This window comes from Rana temporaria, chromosome 3 (genome assembly GCF_905171775.1).
Source record: "Rana temporaria chromosome 3, aRanTem1.1, whole genome shotgun sequence".
Classification (NCBI taxonomy): Eukaryota; Metazoa; Chordata; class Amphibia; order Anura; family Ranidae; genus Rana; species Rana temporaria.
Window position 1 is genome coordinate 103217212 of NC_053491.1, and position 19133 is coordinate 103236344.

General features: G+C 47.3%; 1 protein-coding gene across 5 annotated transcripts in view; it reads right to left on the minus strand.

Annotated features, from left to right (window-relative positions):
* The window catches only part of ARSA (arylsulfatase A), a 55554-nt gene that overhangs the window by 24512 nt on the left and 11909 nt on the right, over positions 1 to 19133 (minus strand). Inside the window, exons 1-2 of one of the 5 annotated variants that reach the window (XM_040343137.1) lie at positions 7517 to 7593; positions 6970 to 7232 (exon numbers count right to left, since the gene is read on the minus strand). The exons of 1 other annotated variant lie outside the window; for it this stretch is intronic. In XM_040343137.1, the coding sequence (XP_040199071.1) occupies positions 6970 to 7193 (224 nt within the window). In that variant the 5' untranslated portion in view covers positions 7194 to 7232; positions 7517 to 7593. 3 more of the 5 variants (XM_040343139.1, XM_040343138.1, XM_040343140.1) reach the window with 3 other exon arrangements.

The following is a 19133-nucleotide window of genomic DNA, read 5'->3' on the forward strand; positions in this document are numbered from 1 at the left end:
AATATGGCCCCAATCAACTGTCTCCCACCTCCAGAGGCTCCTCCCTGTCACTGCAGGTAGCATGCATGTGTGTTTAAACTTTGGGGGGGGGCACACCCTAATGCAATAGACTGCACACACCTATGATCATTTTACAATACACAATTGTACAAATACCATTCAAATAACAGTAAATACTCAAGAAATATACTTCTGTTATAGTTCTACAAATGCTAGGGATAATGTTATTTAATCAAGGAAATTTAGGGCAAAGCAGTCATTAGACCCCTTTCACACTGAGGCAGTTTTCAGGCATTTTAGCACTAGAAATAGGGCCTAGAAAAGCATCTGAAAACTGTCTCCCATTCTGTGCAATGGGTGCTTTCACACTCAGGCGGTGCGCTTGCAGGACATTCAGAAAAATCCTGAAAGCAGCATCTTTGGGGCGGATTGCAATTTTGGGCAGCGCCGCAACACAAAAGTTTAACCTCTTTTTTGGGGTTAAAAGCGCTAAACTAGCAGATGAAAGCGGCATTTAAACAGCGGTAAAGCGCTGCTTAACCACTTGCCGCCCGCCAATGACAAATTGACGTCGGCAAAGCGGTTGTAAAACTCCTGAGTGGATGTCATATGACGTCCCCCGGGGGCGCGCATCGCCGCGATCGTTGTTGCAGGGTGTCAGTTTGACACCCCGCAACACCGATCAAGGTAAAGAGTCTCTCATGGAGACTCTTTACCACGTGATCAGCCGTGTTCAATCACGGCTGATCACGATGTAAACAGGAAAAGCTGGTAATCGGCTTTTCCTCACTCGCGTCATGGTCATCACTGACTGGCAGGCATTGTTTGGCACCGATTGGCATCCATTAGTACAACGCATACGATAGTGCCCATCTGTGCCACCTATCAGTGCCTATCCATACCGCCTATCCGTGCCCATCAATGCCACCTCATCGGTGCCCATCAGTGCTGCCTTATGAGTGCCCGTCAGTGTAGTACCATCAGTGCCCATCAGTGAAGGAGAAAACGTACTTATTTACAATATTTTATAACAGAAACAAAAACTTTCTAAATTTTCGGTAATGGTTTTATTTTTTTGCAGAAAATAAATATCCCAGAGGTGATCAAATACCACCAAAAGAAAGCTCTATTTGTGGGTACAAAATGATAAAAATTTAGTTTGGGTACAGTGTAGCACAACAGCGCAATTGTCATTCAAAATGCAACAGCACTGAAAGCTGAAAATTGGTCTGGGCGGGAAGGTGTATACGTGCCCTGTATGGAAGTGGTTAAACAAGCAGTGCTTTACCGCGAACGCATTCTCAGTGTGAAAGGGGTCTTACTGATTAGGTCTTGGGAACCTCTAAAGGGTCCTCCAGTAGGCCAGTCCACTCCTTTCCTTACATGCCAATATCCAAGGAGCAGCTATAAAAAACAAAACCAGGGAGAGCATTGAAACTCCATGGAATCGGTTTTTGTTCCCCGTCCACCTACAGGTCACAAGAGAAGTATATGGGCTACCATTACTAGCAGTCTAAAAAGACTATTTATGGCTACTATTTCTACTAGTTACAACCTGGGGCCAATGTGTGACAAAAATGCAAAGTTAGCGGAAAGTAGGAATTCCCTAAAACATGCTGGTAGGTTAATTGGCTCCTGTCTAAACTGGCTCTAGTATGTGTATGCATGAGAGTCAGGGACCTTACATTGTAAGCACCTTGAGGGCAGGGACGGATGTGAATGTACAATATGTAAAGCACTGCATAAATTGACTGTGCTATACAAGTACCTGTAATAATAAATAATTGTAATACATGTTGTAGGTCAGGATCTCTGAAATTGCTGAAACCAAGGCATCGGCATGACAGCCAGGCAGCTAGTATTTTCAGAACGGCAATGGCAGCTTCAACTTATTTCTCATGAGAGGTTTCTTTTAACCACCATGTTACCTATATAGATCATTTTAAAAGAGGTTCCTCTGCTATAGATTAGTCTAAGGCTCCATACACACTGAAGCTGATAAACTGCAGTTTATTGGCGTTTTGGCTTTTTTTTTTAAAGCCCATAAACTGAACTCTATGTTAGCCTATGTGCCCATGCACACCTGGGCGTTTTAGTGTTAATGAGCTTTGGAGTTTATTGGCTTTTTTCTGAACGCCCGAAATTTCTGAACGCCCGAAATTTGCGTTCAAACGCTGAAAAACGCAAAACGCTGAAAAACGCCGGTGCAGCGTTTAATCCATTGAAAAAAAAAAAAAGCTACACTGAAAAACGCTGATTAAAGCTATTGCAAAAACGCTGAAAAACTTTAAAAGGGTCCCCTGCAAAGCTACTGGCGTTTTTTTTATAGCTTTTATCAGCTTCAGTGTGCATGGAGCCTAATAGTATATTATACACTCCTGGCCACTTTATTAGGTAAACCTGTTCAATTGCTTGGTAACACAAATTGCTAATTAGCCAATCACATGGCAGCAATTCAATGTATTTAGGCATCTAGACACGGTGAAGACGATTTGCTGGCGTTCAAACTAAGCTTTAGAATGGAGAAGAGAGGATGTAAGACAACAGTTTGCGCAGCGCTTTACAACATCATGGAAGACGTTACAATGCAGGAGGGATCATAGGGCCCTACTTGTTATAGTTTACAGTCTAGAAGACATGGTTGTTGGTGCCAAACGGCTGGTCTGAGAATTTCATAAACTGCTGATCTACTGGGATTTCATGCACAACCATCACTAAGGTTTACAGAGCATGGTAAAAATAAAAAGGAGAAAATATCCAGTGAGCGGCAGGTGTGTGGATGAAAATGCCTTGTTGACATCAGGAGAATGCAGAATACCATCTATGAATGTACAACACATCGAAACTTGAAGCAGATGGGCAACAGCAGCAGAAAACCACACCAGGTGTCACTCCTGTCAGCCAAGAACAGAAAACTGAGGCATCAAGTCACACAGGCTCAACAAAATAGAAGTTTGCAAAATGTTGTCTAGTCTGGCGAGTCTCAATTTCAGATGTGACATTCAAATGCAAGACTGGCCATACACCTATAGATTATTTGCAGATTTTCTATAGTCAGATGGAAAAAGTGGAACAGATTCCTCCATCTACGCTGACCTGTGTGGATGGAGGAATCTCCCACTGGCCCAAGCTTCCATATCTTGCTAGTCGGTCCCGCTGGCTCTCACAATACCTGAACATTGATTGGGTGCAGCCTTTGTTTAGGTTGAGAGAGTGCGGGGCCGACTAGCAAGATACTGAAGCTTGGCCCACTGGGAGATTCCTCCATCCACACAGGTCAGCGTAGATGGAGGAATCTGTTCCACTTTTTCCTTTTAACTAGGGTTGTCCCGATACCACTTTTTTAGGACTGAGTACAAGTACCGATGCTTTTTTTCAAGTAGTCGCCGATACCGAATACCGATACTTTTTTTAAATGTGTCCCCAAATGCAGCCATGTCCCCCCACATATTGCAGCCATGTCCCCCCACAGATGCAGCCAGCGTCTCCCCCCATCCAGCCAGCGTCTCCCCCCATCCAGCCAGCGTCTCCCCCCATCCAGCCAGCGTCTCCCCCCATCCAGCCATGTTCCACTTACCTGCATCCCCGCTGCCGCCGACTGTGTAATACGGGCGGGAACGTTACAGCTTTGAATCGCTGTAATGATTGGCCCCGCGCTGCGTATAGACACTCCCCCTTGCTCGGGATTGGACAATTCACCCGAGCAAGGGGGAGTGTCTATGCGCAAATCATTACAGCGATTCAAAGCTGTAATGTTCCCGCCCGTATTACACAGTCGGCGGTAGCGGGGATGCGGCGTAACGGCGGCGGCGGATTGCGGCTTCGGTTGCGGCGGTCGGCAAGTATTCCATTTGTGTATCGGGGCGGGGTATCGGCGTCTGAGTACCGCCGAAAAAACTCGGAATCGGTCCCGATACCGATACTAGTATCGATATCGGGACAACCCTACTTTTAACCATAGAAAATCTTCAGATAATCTATAGGTATATGGCCAGCTTTAGGGTCAGAATTTGGTGAAAACATGAAAGCATGGATCCTTCCTGCCTTGTATCAACGGTTCAGGCTGGTGCAGCGCTACCCCTTGGGCATGGAGTTCAGCGCTTCACAGGTTGCCACTGAACTCCTCCATGATGACATCACAGAGCTGGTGGATGTTGGAGACCTTGCGCTCTGCCACCTTCCATTTGAGGATGCCCCACAGATGCTAAATAGTGTTTAGGTCTGGAGACATGCTTAGCCAGTCCTTCACCTATACCCTCAGCTTCTTTAGCAAGGCAGTGATCGTCTCATAGGTGTGTTTGGGGTCGTTATGGTGGAATACTGCCCACGGCCCAGTCTCTGAAGGGAGGGGGATGAGGAGGGGATAATGCTCTGCTTCAGTATGTCACAGTACATGTTGGCATTCCTGGTTCCCTCAATGAACTGTAGCTCCTCAGTACCGGCAGCACTCATGAAGCCCCAATCTTCTTATAGCCTAGGCCAGGGGTCTCCAAACTTTCTAAACAAAGGGCCAGTTTACTGTCCTGTAGACTTTAGAAGGGCCAGACTGTGGCAATTGGGAGTAGAAAAGGTCCTGACGTCAGTGGGAATAAATAACGTCCCATAGTTTGTTTCAGTGGGAGTAATTGCGCCCTATCAATTGGTGTCAGAGTGAGGAATTGCACCCCAGCATTGATGTAATTGGGCCCCATTGTTGGTGTCCGTAAGAGAAATTGTGCCCCGTCGTTGCTGTCATTGGGAGGGATTAAGTCCATCATTGACATCATTGCACCCCATTGTTGGTGTCATTGGGAAGAATTACGCTCCACTGTAGGTACCAGTGGATACCAAGGGCATGATAAAAGCAAGCAAAGGGCCACATCTTGCCCTCGGGCCGCAGTTTGGAGACCACTGGCCTATGCCATCGTTATTTAAAAGCAATAATTTTGTTTTTAAGATCCTCAGCGAGTTCTTTGCCATGAGGTGCCATGTTAAACTTCCAGTGACCAGTATGAGAGAGTGAGAGAGATAACACCAAATTTAACACAACTGAGACCTTGCAACACATTAGGGTTGTCCTGATACCACTTTTGAGACCGAGTACAAGTGCCGATACGATTTTTCAAGTACTTCTTTTTACACAATTTAACTATGTTTTTTTTTACAGTGTTTTTTTTTTTTTTTAGGGGGGGGTGGTGTCAGTGTATTAATAATAATAATAATAATAATAATAATAATAATAATAATATTATTATTTTTTTAATTTATTATTTATTGCAATTTTTTGTTTTTCATTCAGCCCTGTTGGGTGGGGGGGGGGTGTATTTGGTGAGATATCAGGGGTCTTAACAGACCTCTGATATCTCCCCTTTGAGACAGAGAAAGGGACTAAGGGCAGTCCCTTTCTCAGCTGCACTGAAAATGAATGGAGAGAAGACAGAGGCTCCTATCCATTCATAAACTGAAACATTGTAAACACAGGTTACGATGTTTCAGTTATATGAATGAACAGTCAGTGGTCACTGACTGTTCATTCAGAAAAGGTAGGAGCCGGGTTCAGCAGCTCCTACCGCCGCTCTCCATCCTGACAGAGGGGGTGGAGGAGGACATGGAGAGTGACACGGAGCATGGAGGAGGACAGCAGCGGGACAGCGGAGGCACGGAGGGGGACAGCAGAGGCACGGAGGGGGACAGCAGAGGCACGGAGGGGGACAGCAGAGGCACGGAGGGGGACAGCAGAGGCACGGAGGGGGACAGCAGAGGCACGGAGGGGGACAGCAGAGGCACGGAGGGGGACAGCAGAGGCACGGAGGGGGACAGCAGAGGCACGGAGGGGGACAGCAGAGGCACGGAGGGGGACAGCAGAGGCACGGAGGGGGACAGCAGAGGCACGGAGGGGGACAGCAGAGGCACGGAGGGGGACAGCAGAGGCACGGAGGGGGACAGCAGAGGCACGGAGGGGGACAGCAGAGGCACGGAGGGGGACAGCAGAGGCACGGAGGGGGACAGCAGAGGCACGGAGGGGGACAGCAGAGGCACGGAGGGGGACAGCAGAGGCACGGAGGGGGACAGCAGAGGCACGGAGGGGGACAGCAGAGGCACGGAGGGGGACAGCAGAGGCACGGAGGGGGACAGCAGAGGCACGGAGGGGGACAGCAGAGGCACGGAGGGGGACAGCAGAGGCACGGAGGGGGACAGCAGCGGGACAGCGGAGGGGGACAGCAGCGGGACAGCGGAGGGGGACAGCAGCGGCACTGAGGGGGACAGCAGGGGGACAGCAGCGGGACGGAATAGGACAGCAGAGGCACGGAGGGGGAGAGCAGCAGCACAGAATGGGACAACAGAGGCACGGAGGGGGGAGAGCAGCGGCACGGAATGCAGAACGGATGGGGGGAACTGGAGGAGGATACAGGGACAGTCAGGTATTGGGTGAAGTATCGGAGCATTTACCCCGAGTACAAGTACTCGGGGAAATGCTTAGTATCGGTACAACCCTAAACACTATCAAGTCACAGGACACCGGGGAATGGGGAAAATGGCTAATTGGGCCCAATTTGGACATTTTCTTTTAGGGGTGTACTCACTTTTACTGCCAGTGGTTTAGACATTATTGGCTGTGTGTTGAGTTACTTTGAGTGGACAGCAAATTTACACTGTTATACAAGCTGTACACTCACTACTTTACATTGTAGCAAAGTTTAATTTCTTCACATGAAAAGATATAATAAAATATTTACCAAAAAAAAAAAAAAAAAAAAAAGTGGAGGGGTGTACTCACCTTTGTGGGGAAAAATAAATAAATGTATATATTTACACACACACACTATTCTATCTCTAAGACCCACAAGAGGGTCCCTTCCATATTGAACTGTCCTCTCCTGTCCAGCGCTGCGCTAACTGTTAGCATAATAATAATAATAAATAATAATAATAATCTCTAAGTCAGTGAGCATCCAAAGAAAGCCGTTCATTCCCCCATAGGACGATTACCTGGAAGGCGAGCACACGGCTCCCGTGGTGTAGAAGTTTGTAAAGCGCAGTCCTTTGGCAGCCATTGCATCCAGATTGGGGGTGTGGGAGGTGGGGTGCCCATAGACACCCAGATCTCCATATCCCATGTCATCAGCAAAGATCAGGATGATGTTGGGAGGATCTGAGGAGGGATCAGCAGAGCAGAGCAGGAAAGGGGCCAGGAAAAAGATCCAGGGGGACATGATGAGATCTTTATGGAGACTCCTCTCCTCTCACTATACCTGTACAATAAACAACATTACAGATCAGTGTCATAGACATAGAATACAGAGTGCAGGACTGATCAGAGGTCAGCGATAAGAGAGAGGAGGGTGGAGTGCTGCTGCGAGATGACAATTAGTACAGTTATAGAGAAGTGCAGACATAGAGGAAATACAGGGTGCCGACAATCAGTACTGCAGAGAGATGGCAGTATGAGATCAGTGCATGGATAGTGAGATGCCGTTCTATAGATCCCGTCCCCTCTACATACACACACCGATCACACACAGTGCAATCCCCGCACCTCTCTGATCACCCGCAGCGGGAGTACAGAGCGCTCGGCTCATGTGACGGTGGGGGCGGGGCGTCACAAAAAGGCGTGTTATATATGACAGGAGGGCGGGGCTCTGTCTGCTGAACACACATCCCTGCTGACACATATCTTCATCATGAATAATAACTACCAGCCAGGGACTGATCCCCGTCTCCAGTGTACAGATCACATCTCACATGTGGTATGCAATGAATAAAGTACAAGCAATGGAAAACTAATCAGATACACAAGTAGGTACAAAATAAAAGGCAAAACCTTTCATTCTGGAGGGTGTAAGGGAGGGTTATGGCACCTATCCATCTGCATCCCATAGAGGAGGTTGCCCTTCACTTCCTGTCCTATCGCCATAACAGGAAGTGAGCAAAATTCCTACAAAGTCAGGGGGCCAGATCCACAAAGAACTGCCTATCTTTAGGCAGGCGTAGCGTATCTCAGATACACTACGCCGCCGTAACTTAGAGCGTAGTTTCCTTATCCAGAAACAATTTGCGCCGTAAGTTACGGCGGCGTAGCGTAAATGTGCCGGCATAAGCCTAAAACAAATGAGGAACAGGGGGGCGTGTTTTATGTAAACTAAGCATGACCCCACGTAAATGACGCTTTTTTCGAACGGCGCATGCGCGCGCATGCTCAGTATCACGTTGAATTTTCAAATTAAATTACGCCCCGCTCAAAGCCCTATTCGCGAACGATTTTCGTAAAAGACGGAAAATTTGATGCTGTCCCGACGTCCATACCTAACATTGCGTACATCTCATAGAGGCAGGGGTAACGTTACGCCGAAAAAAGCCTTATGTAAACAACGTAAAAAAATGCGCCGGGCGAACGTACGTTTGAGAATCTGCGTATCTAGCTAATTTGCATACTCTACGCGGAAATCAACGGAAGCGCCACCTAGCGGCCAGCTAAGATCCTACGGCGTACTAAGACGTACGTCAGTCGGATCGAGCCCACATTCAGTCGTATCTTGTTTTGTGGATACAAAACAAAGATACGACGGCGCATTGTAGAACTTACACGGCGTATCAATAGATACGCCGGCGTAAGTTCTTTGTGGATCTGGCCCAGGGTGTCACCAGCCCAGATAGCAAGCAATTGAGCTGCAAGTTTGAAAATGACTTGCTAAGCTATTGCTAGACTTGTCAGGCTTAACAAGTTTGATGCACAATTACAGAAAGTCTGCATTGCATGGCTCCAGATCATCTTTCTTTGCAAACATTCTGCAAGTCTGCTGCAAGTTGTGGTTCAGTTATGTTGTGCAGAAGTCATCCCACCACAGGGGGCACTGTGGCTGGAGTTTCATGCTGTAGACTTGCAGAGCTCTTGCTGTAGACTCACCTCTGCAACTTTGCTCTTGCTAGAGACTTGCCACGCAAATTTGCTACAAATTGGAAAAATGTCAGCTACGAGTAAGCATCACAGGATACGAAACATGTCAGCTCTTTTTTCCTAATCCACTTCTTGGTTGACTGCATGAATTTTGGCTGTTTTTTCCATTTGAATTTTTGTTGTTTTTTCATGTTTTGAATAAAGACATCGTTTTTTGAGGAGTGCGGCGATCCAGGATTTTTCTTTCATCTCATAGAACTTGTGCTTCAAGTGTTTTGCAAGTGTACAAATTGCCAGCAATAATGTGCAGCAAGTTAATAGACTTACAACTCAACACAAATGTGTGGCAAGTTATCCTTGTTATTTGGGAGGGTCACCTAGTATTAGTGTCCCCATTGGAAAATTTCCCCTCTATAGCTGTTCGGGGGCAAACCAAAAAATGATAATGGTAAACAGGACAAATAGAGAGAGTAAATCTTCCTAACAAGCAGAAAAAAAACTGACAGGGGTTCTAATTCCTCTCCACTATCCCAAAAAAATAAAAAATGTTTTACCTTTGGTTACACTTTAAAGCAGAACTTCACCGAAAAGGGGACCTTCCACTTCTTCCTTCTTTTTTGGTGGTTTTGGCAGGTATCCGCTTCCACATGGCCCGCCCTGGCCCCTCATGCCCACAACCTTCTGGAACACTTCATAGGTCCCAGGAGGCTGCGGTATCAATCACAGGGCACAGTCACAGCCAGCTTCCCACAGTTAACATGCTGATGTCAGGGACCCAAAGACCAGCAAAGAACCAGCCTGGTGAGGACAGCGCAGGATCCCTCATCAGGATCAACTCATCCTTAAAGATGCACCGGGGATTGGCAACCAGTCGATCACCATCTACCCTTCGATCGCAGGCAGGTGACGGGTAGCTCGCATCTCTTCCTTGCTGACCCCCTGAACCTTGACAGGAGCAGGGGTGACATTTACTGAAATCAATCCCCTGTATTTTCCTCCGGCAGCAGCTTAAAGACAGAGGGCCAGATTCTCAAAGGGCTTACGACGGCGCAACGCCATTTGCGCCGTCGTAAGTCCTAATCTGGCCCGGCGTATCTATGCGACTGATTCTTAGAATCAGTTACGCATAGATCCATTAGATCTGACAGGCGTAAGGCTCTTACGCTGTCAGATCGTAGGCCCCGTACACACGATAGAATCTATCCGCAGATAAATCCCAGCAAATGGGTTTCTGCGGATAGATCCTATGGTGTGTACACGCCAGCGGATCTGTTTCCGCGGAGAAATCTCCTCTGGGATGGATTCCAGCAGATCGAATATTTGTTGTGCTGCACAACATATCCATCTGCTGGAATCCATTCCAACGGATGGATCCGCTCGTCTGTACAGACTTACCGGATCCATTCGTCCAAAGGGATTCCCCGCACGCGTCGTAATGATTTGACGCATGCGTGGAATTCCTTATATGACAGCGCCGCGCCCGTCGCCGCGTCATAATCGCGGCGACGGCGCGACACGTCTTCGGCAGAGGATTTCCGCGCGGATTTCAATGGGATGGTGTGTACACTCCATCCCATCGAAATCAGCGGATATCTTTGAGAGGATTTATCCGTGGAAACGGTCCGCTGGACCGTATCTGCGGATAAATCCTCTCGTGTGTATGGGGCCTTAGATGCAATTTTTTTTCCCGCCGCTAGGTGTCGCCGACGTCGTTTTCCCCGTCGTCTATGCAAATTAGCTATTTACGCGAGATTCCCGAACAAACGCGCGGTCGACGCAGTGAATTTACGACGTTTCCGTAGCACTTGCGTCGCGTAAAGTTGCCCCTGCTGTATGAGGGGCAACCAATGTTAAGTATGGCCGTCGTCGTCGAAATTAAAAAATGTACGTCGTTTGCGTAAGTCGTCCGTGAATGGCGCTGGACGCCATTTACGTTAACGTCGAAACCAATGACGTCCTTGCGACGTCATTTAGCGCAATGCACGTCGGGAAATTTTAGGGACGGCGCATGCGCAGTACGATCGGCGCGGGAACGTGCCTAATTTAAATGATCCACGCCCCCTACCTGGATCATTTGAATTAGGCGGTCTTGCGCCGGAGGATTTGCGCTACGCCGCCGCAACTTTACAGGCAAGTGCTTTGTGAATCAAGCACTTGCCCGTAAAACTTGCGGCCGCGTAGCGTAAACGAGATACGTTACGCCCGCATAGTTTTACGCCAGGATACGAGAGTCTGGCCCAGATTTTCCTCTTTCCCATTCAGCTGCCACAGGAGGAAACTACAGGGGGGTTGGTTCCTGAAAGTATCACCCGCCCCCCCTCCTGTCCAGGTTTTCCTTTCTTCTGCTAGAAATGATTCAAAAACAGCCTGAAAATGAATATATGTTTTTCATTTTGACCATGGGTACACTTTAGGAGGCTATTCATAAACTGGGGTCGCCAAACTATGGCCAACGGCTACATGTGGCCCACTACAAGGTGTGTTCCAACCTCCAGCTAATAAGCTAGGTCTTCATCTCCCTCCCTTCATCAGTAAAGCGGGACTCTGATAGGGTCACCTATGTAATGGGAGCATGGGCATGTGCACAGGGTGTGCCGGATGTGCCTGGGCAAACCCTAATCACCCAGTGTGGTGCCAATTCCCCCTGCTTCCTGTCTCCCCCTGCAGTAGGCATGTGCATTTCGTTTCGTTCCGAATCGAAATTCGGACTAATTTTTCATTATTCGGACATTCGGATGCATACGAATTCCCGAATTGTAATATTAATGAATTTAACCGAATCCGAACGAACGTTTTCGAATCGAAAACCCGCGGACGAAATTCGATCGAACATCCAAAACAAATTCTATTCGAATCGAATTCGAAAACAATTCGATTCGCAAACAAATTCGAATGAAAAGAATAGTAAAGAACAGAATGGAATTTAATAGAATGTAATCAAATACAATAGAATATGACCTGGCTTCTTCTATCTATCTTCCATTTTCTGAAATTCGAAATTCATATAGAATGAACTCAAATTCGAATATAAAAATATTAGAATAGAGTAGAATAAAATATATATATATATATATATATATATATATATATATATATATATATACATATATATATATATATATATTTTTTTTTTTCTATTATTCTACTCTTCTAATATTTTTCTATTAGAATTTGAGTTCATTCTATATGAATTTCGAATTTCAGAAAATGGAAGATAGATAGAAGAAGCCAGTGGAAGGCTACCTATCAGTGCTGTCAATCAGTGCCAACCAATGCCACCTATCAGTGCCAACCAATGCCACCTGTTAGTGCCAATCAGTGCCAACCAATGCCATCTATCAGTGCTCTCCAGTGCCGCCTATCAGTGCCAATCTGTGCTTCCAATCAGTGCCCATCAGCGCTTCCTATCAGTGCTGACTATCAGTGCCCATCAGTGCTGCCAGTGTTGCCTATCAGTGCCAATCAGTGCACATCCGTGCTGCCAATCAGTGCACATCAGTGCTGTCAATCAGTACTGCATATCAGTGACACCTATCAGTGCCAAACCAATGCCACAATCAGTGCCCATCAGTACTGCCTATAAGTGCCGCCTATCAGTGCCCATCTGTGCTGCCTATCAGTGCCCATCTGTGCTGCCAATCAGTGCCGCATATCAGTGCCAACCAGTGCCACTTATCAGTGCCAATCAATGCTGCCTATCAGTGCCAATCAGTGCTTCCAATCAGTGCCATCTATCAGTGCCAATTAGTGCCACCTATCAGTGCTACTCAGTGCCCATCAGTGCTGCCAATCAGTGCCCATCAGTGCTGCCAATCAGTGTTGCCTATAAGTGCCATCTATCAGTGCCTATCAGTGCCCACCAGTGCTGCCAATCAGTGTTGCCTATCCGTGCCATCTATCAGTGACAATCAGTGCCCATAAGTGCTGCCTATCAGTGCCCATCTGTGCTTTTAATAAGTTTGCATCAGTGCTACCTATCAATACCAATCAGTGCCACCTATTAGTGCTGTCTATGGCTCTCTACGGCTCCTGAGCCTCCTCTGGCTGACTGACTGCAGTGGCTGCATATGTGTGACGGGCACACCACGCCATATCCCCGCTCCCTGCTCTGCGGCTCTCCTCTCCCTAATCTCCTCCTTGGCTCCTAAGCCTCCCTGGCTGCATCGCTATAATGGGCACATTGGGCATGCCGGCTCTGCACACCACAGCTGAGGTAGGTGACATCAGTGATTGTGTATGTATGTATGTAGGTCAGGTCAGTGTAGTCAGGTCAGTGTAGTCAGGTCAGTGTAGTCTGGTCAGTGTAGTCTGGTCAGGTCCAGGTCAGTGTAGTCGGGTCAGGTCAGTGTAGTCAGGTCAGGTCAGTGTATGCAGGTCAGGTCAGTATATGCATGTCAGGTCAGTGATTGTGTATGTAGGGCAGGTCAGGTCAGTGTAGTCATGTCAGGTCAGTGTATGCATGTCAGGTCAGTGATTGTGTATGTAGGTCAGGTCAGGTCAGTGTAGTTAGGTCATGTCCAGGTCAGAGTAGTCAGGTCAGGTCAGTGTATGCAGGTCAGGTCAGTGTATGCATGTCAGGTCAGTGATTGTGTATGTAGGTCAGGTCAGTGTATGTAGGTTAGTGTAGTCAGATCATGTCAGTGATTGTGTATGTAGGTCAGTGATTGTGTATGCAGGTCAGGTCAGTGATTGTGTATGCAGTTCAGGTCAGTGTGGTCAGTTCAGTGTAGGCAGGTCAGTGTAGGCAGGTCAGGTCAGTGTAGTCAGGTCCAGGTCAGTCTAGTCAGGTTCAGGTCAGTGTAGTCAGGTCCAGGTCAGTGTATGCAGGTCAGTGTATGCAGGTCAGGTCAGTGATTGTGTATGTAGGTCAGGTCAGGTCAGTGTATTTTTTTTTTTTACTACTAATGGCGGTGATCAGCGATTTTTTTCATGACTGCGACATTATGGCGGACACTTCGGACAATTTTGACACATTTTTGGGACCATTGTCATTTTCACAGCAAAACGTACTATAAAAATGCATTGTTTATTGTGAAAATTACAATTGCAGTTTGGGAGTTAACCAGTAGGGGGCGCTGAATGGGTTAAGTGTGACCTCATATGTGTTTCTAATTGTAGGGGGGCGGGGCTGGACGTGTGTCATCAATGATCGCCTTTCCCTATATCAGGGAACAGACGATCAATGACAGCGCCACTGTGAAGAATGGGGAAGGTGTGTTTACACACACCTCTTACCGTTCTTCAGCTCCGGGGACCAAACGCGGGACTTCGGCGGCGATCGGGTCCGCGCCGCAGGCGCGCGCCCGTGACCCGCGGCTGGACATTTAACAATCACGTACAGGTACGTGATTGTGCCCAGCCGTGCCATTCTGCCGACGTATATCGGCGTTAGGCGGTCCTTAAGTGGTTAAGAAATTATAAAAATGTTATATGGATACAGTATTGGATGACCGCACAATTGTCATTCAAAGTCTGACAGCGCTGAAAGCTGAAATTTGGCCTGAGCAGGAAGTGGGTAAAAGTGCCCAATAGCCCATTTTTTTTAATTGGCTACCAGTACACCACAATAGGCAGGAAATTGGACCTGCTTTGTTTTTGCAGATGCAGCGTGCCACAATGCAGAATAACAAGTTATCGAGTGTTGTGGTGCTCTCTATGTTGGGGATCCATTGCTTTCATGTGTTGGGGTGCCATTCCAGATAAATGGCATGTAATGGATTGCATTCTCAGTGTGTGCATTGCCGTGCATTGCGATAATGTAGGTTTAAAATGCGTATGTGAGAAGCAAGCCTAGAACCTGATGACCAGCGGACATAGGGACTGTTCATGAACTTTGGTTGCTGAAACCAAAAATGTCACTGCTTACTTAAAGTGGAGTTCCACCCATAAATATAACATTACATCAGTAGTTTTAAAAAAATGTCATTAGTCCTTTACGAAAACAATATTTTTTTTTAGATGCCTTCAAAGTGTTGTTGCTAGGCAGAATAGTTAATCTTCCCTCTTCCTGCACCTAGGTGCTTAATGCTTCCTAAACTACACCGCACAGACTCCTGGGAATGTAGTGGGTGTAACTTTCCAGGAGTCTGTGCACTCCCCAGTCTCAAAGAATCATGTGACTTGGACAGTACAGGTGCTGAAACCTGATCTGACACTGCTTGTGCAGCACTGAGCATGTGCGAGATCTGCAAGGCTGAAATCCAGGAAGTCATACAGTCTGGCTTCATGATGCCCACACTTAAGATGGCCCCAGTCAATTTCTATTTTATAAAGTGTCTAAATGCTGTAACAACCTAACAAAATGGACCTTAGTTTACAGACTAACTTTACTAGAATACATTAAGCTTGTGTGTTACAGGGGTATTTATATTTAAAAAGTGAAATTGTGGCCGGAACTCCGCTTTAAAAGCTGCTATTGAGGACCACAATTTATTTGTATAGAATTGATCTTAGTCCTCAGTTTAGCATTTAGCAAAAAGCATCTACACTTTGCTAAACTTACAGAAAACAGGTGAGAGATTATAAAATGTATGTAAGTTATTTTTTACTAATTTTACATCTTTTGGAATAAATGCTTTCACTTCTGTTACCAATTGCACTAGATGTGACCTGTTCTATCTATTCGGTCATATTCTATGCCTTAGAAATGTAAATATTATTCATTATATTCTTTTTTCATTATGCATTATGCATTTATAGGCTTTTAAATGATCTACTGGGAAATGTTCACATTTTCTTGTTGCCATAGGGGGGTCTATGTATAGTCAGCAATGTGTGGAATGCTTGCATGGACACAGCATTCCATTTACTGTATATAATGCCCACGTTTTTAAGTCTAGTTTTATGTGGTGGTAAATGTCATTGCTCTTGAAATAAATGTCTTCATTGCATGGTCTGATATTTCCTGAACCCAAGATACATATAGTATGAAAATAAGTTTGCACCCCATCATTATAAGCCTTCTTGTCCCCCTCACGTCACACAAGGCAGTGATAGGATAACATGCACTTTTACACCTTAAAATGTATTGAAGTATTATTTCAGTTGCCCATAACAATAACGCAGATTTTCATTTTTTTAGCTTTTTTTTTTTTTTGTAGTTTTTTTTAGCTTTTTTACATGATTTTATTACAAGCTAAAGGTAATTATAGAACAACACATTTGAGTACTGTCCATGTTACGTTTGTACTAACAGACACACTTTCAGGACAAACTTTCAGGGCCTACAACCTTCTTCTAAGGTAGGGCGACCAGACAACCCCAGTTTCAGGGGACAGTCCCCTGATTGAGGACACTGTCCCCGGACCAAGTCTGTTCCTGGTTTTGTCCCCAGATTGGATTTAATAGGGGGCAGGGGCAATTTCAAAGACAGTCAGTGCAATATTAAAATTAAAAAAATAGAATTACACACCCCCGCTCCGCCGTGGCTTCAAGCATAGGGGGGCTGTATTTTTCCCATTATCTGTGCCCCTTTCTGATGATCATGTGCTGGTCGGAGCGGAGAGAATATTTCTTCAGTTTTGAGCGCATGCCTATTCAGGTTTGCCCGCATGTTCTTCTGCCTTGGCTCAAATCCTGGCCAGCCACCTGCCTTCCCTGGCAGAGTGATTTTCCTCTGCTCCCCATCCAGTAGTAGCCGGGGCCCGAAGAGTAACACTTGAGAGGCTGTGAGGCAGGCGGCGACGGGCAGAGAGTCGCTGATTGTTGCTATTACTAGTAAAGAAAAAATATGTCCCGGATTTCATTTTAAAAAACTGGTCACCTTATTCTAAGGTCCAAGCAGTACATACGGTCTCAGAGGCGTAACTAGAACCTTCAGTGCACCAGTGCAAGAAACCATGGAGGGCGCGTGACAGGAGGGGGCCGAATGACAGGAGGGGGGCCGTGAGACAGAAGAGGGGCAGTCTGACAGGAGGGGGGAAGTGTGACAGGCAGTGTGACAGAAGGGGAGCAGTGTGACAGGCGGGGGGGGGCAGTATGACAGGAGAGGGGTCTTATGACAGGAGGGGGGGCGTGTGACCGAAGAGGGGCAGTGTGACAGGAGGGGGGGCAGTGTGACAGGAAGGGGGGACAGTGTGACAGGAAGGGTAACAGTATGATAGGAGGGGGCAGTATGACATGGGGGGAAGTGTGACAGGAGGGGGAGAAGTATGATAGGAGGTGGCAGTAGGACAGGACAGGGGGCAGTGTGATAGGATTGAGGCCATGTGACAGGAGGGGAGCCGTGTGACAGGAGGGGGCAGTGTGAAAAGAGGAGAAGCAGTATGACAGGTGGGGGGAAGTGTGACAGGAGGGGGGCAGAGAATTTGTAGACTTAGCCAGGAAGCAAGACTTATCCAGCAGGAGCAGCCTGAAGGAGAGGGAGCTGGCGTTTAGGGGGTGGAGCTGAGAGGCAGACCGATGACCCCTTGTCAATGTCAGTGGATCAGGGCACCAGGCTGGATAGGAGGGGTGGCACGGCGGAGAAGCTTATAGAAGAACCAATCCCCTGCATTATCTTCCTGGCTCCTGTTGCCGCTGAAAGCCTGCTTTTCCTCCTCTCACTCCCACAGGCATTCAGCAGCTGAGCCAGGAAGATAATGGAGGGGATTGGTTCTTCTATAAGCCACTCGGCCACGCTGCCCCTCCTATCCAGGAGTAGATAAATTTGACAGGGGAGCCGTTGGGGTCCCCTGAAGCATGGGGCTGGGTCACAATTGCAATCCCCTACCACCCCTATAGTTACACCCCTAAGTCACCTTGAGTCACTGTATAGGAGGGGGTGACCTTGGTAGGAGGGGTTAGGCCTCAAAATCTTGTCCTGTGTTCAGGGGAGTTGTCAGGGAAAGACAACTAGTTTTACCACCCCCTGGCTATCAGTGTGAAAATAAGCAGCATTTCTTTCCTGACAGAATTTGTCAGAACAAACACCACTGATGTTACAATATGTATGTGCAGGGGTATACCTACAGGTTCGTTATTGAGATCCGGCCCCATGCTCCAAGTGCGGCCCCCCTGTACACCTGGAGAGGAATAGATCCCTCCATGCAGTCCCTGAATGCCTGCTTCTCCTCCTTTCCCTCCTGCAGATATTCAGCGGCTGCAGGAAGGAAATGGAGGGTACGATTGCTCCACATGCCGCCCCCACCACCTCCCTATTTCTGTCCTGCTGCCCCAAGACCTTGTGTGCTCCCCTGCCCCCCTACAGTGCTGCCAGATCTCCCCCTCCCACTGGCTGCCGCAGGGATACTGGCAGGTAGGAGAGCGGGAAAGGAGACGTAAATGTGTAATTTATCACCCCCTTTCTTGACTTAATAAATAGAGTCACTAATCGATAACGATCACTGATTGTTTTTTTTGTTTCACAGTTGAGTCATAGTTAACTGTATTTACTATACTTCGGGTTGTGAATGAAGGGGAAGCTCTGTACACAGCTATTCCTGTTCACTCATTCTGTGCTGCTGAGGTGGCAGAGATGGAGAATGAGGTGTCCCTAGATGGAAGGAAGGGGGCCTGCTGCAGGACCATAATAAAGGGTATAACGATGAGAGTAAAGGTGCCCGGGATCAGTGGGATCTAACCCGGCCAGGGGGCCCCTTCATGTTTTTTTGAACCAGGCCCTAAAGGTTCTAGTTACGCCTCTGTGTATTTTTGCATGTTTACGTGTGCATGGCTTTTGAGCGTAAATGCATTCAAATATTAAAGGGGTTGTAAAGGACAGTTTTTAAAAAAAAATAATAAACATGTTCTACTTTCCTCCAATGTGCAGCTCGTTTTGCACAGAGTGGCCCCGAACCTGGTCTTCTGGGGTCCCTCTGCGGCTGTTTTAGCTCCTCCCTGCAAGAACTAACCCCTTTCATGGGAGTTTTCTCCCACGGGGGTTAGTTTGTGCGAGCGCGCTCCCGTGATACAGCCGGCGGCCATAGCGGCTCACTTGTCCCCGCCCCACGGTGCGCCGCATCATTGGATCAGATTGACAGCAGTGTGAGCCAGTGGCTGCGCTGCTATCAATCCATCCACTCTAGCCAATCAACGGCCAGACTGAGCAGAGAAGAGGACGTCGGGGGCGAGCGCAGCAGGTTAATGGGCTTAGGTAAGTAAAACAGGGGGGCTGGGGGGGCTGTAACTATCAGATGTTTTTTCACCCTAATGCATAGGATACATTAAGGTGAAAAAACATGTACCTTTACAACCCCATTCAATTTATTCTGACCCTTGGAATATGTTTACGTGCATATATGCATGTTTATGCGCGTTTAGACGTGTTTATGTACGTACA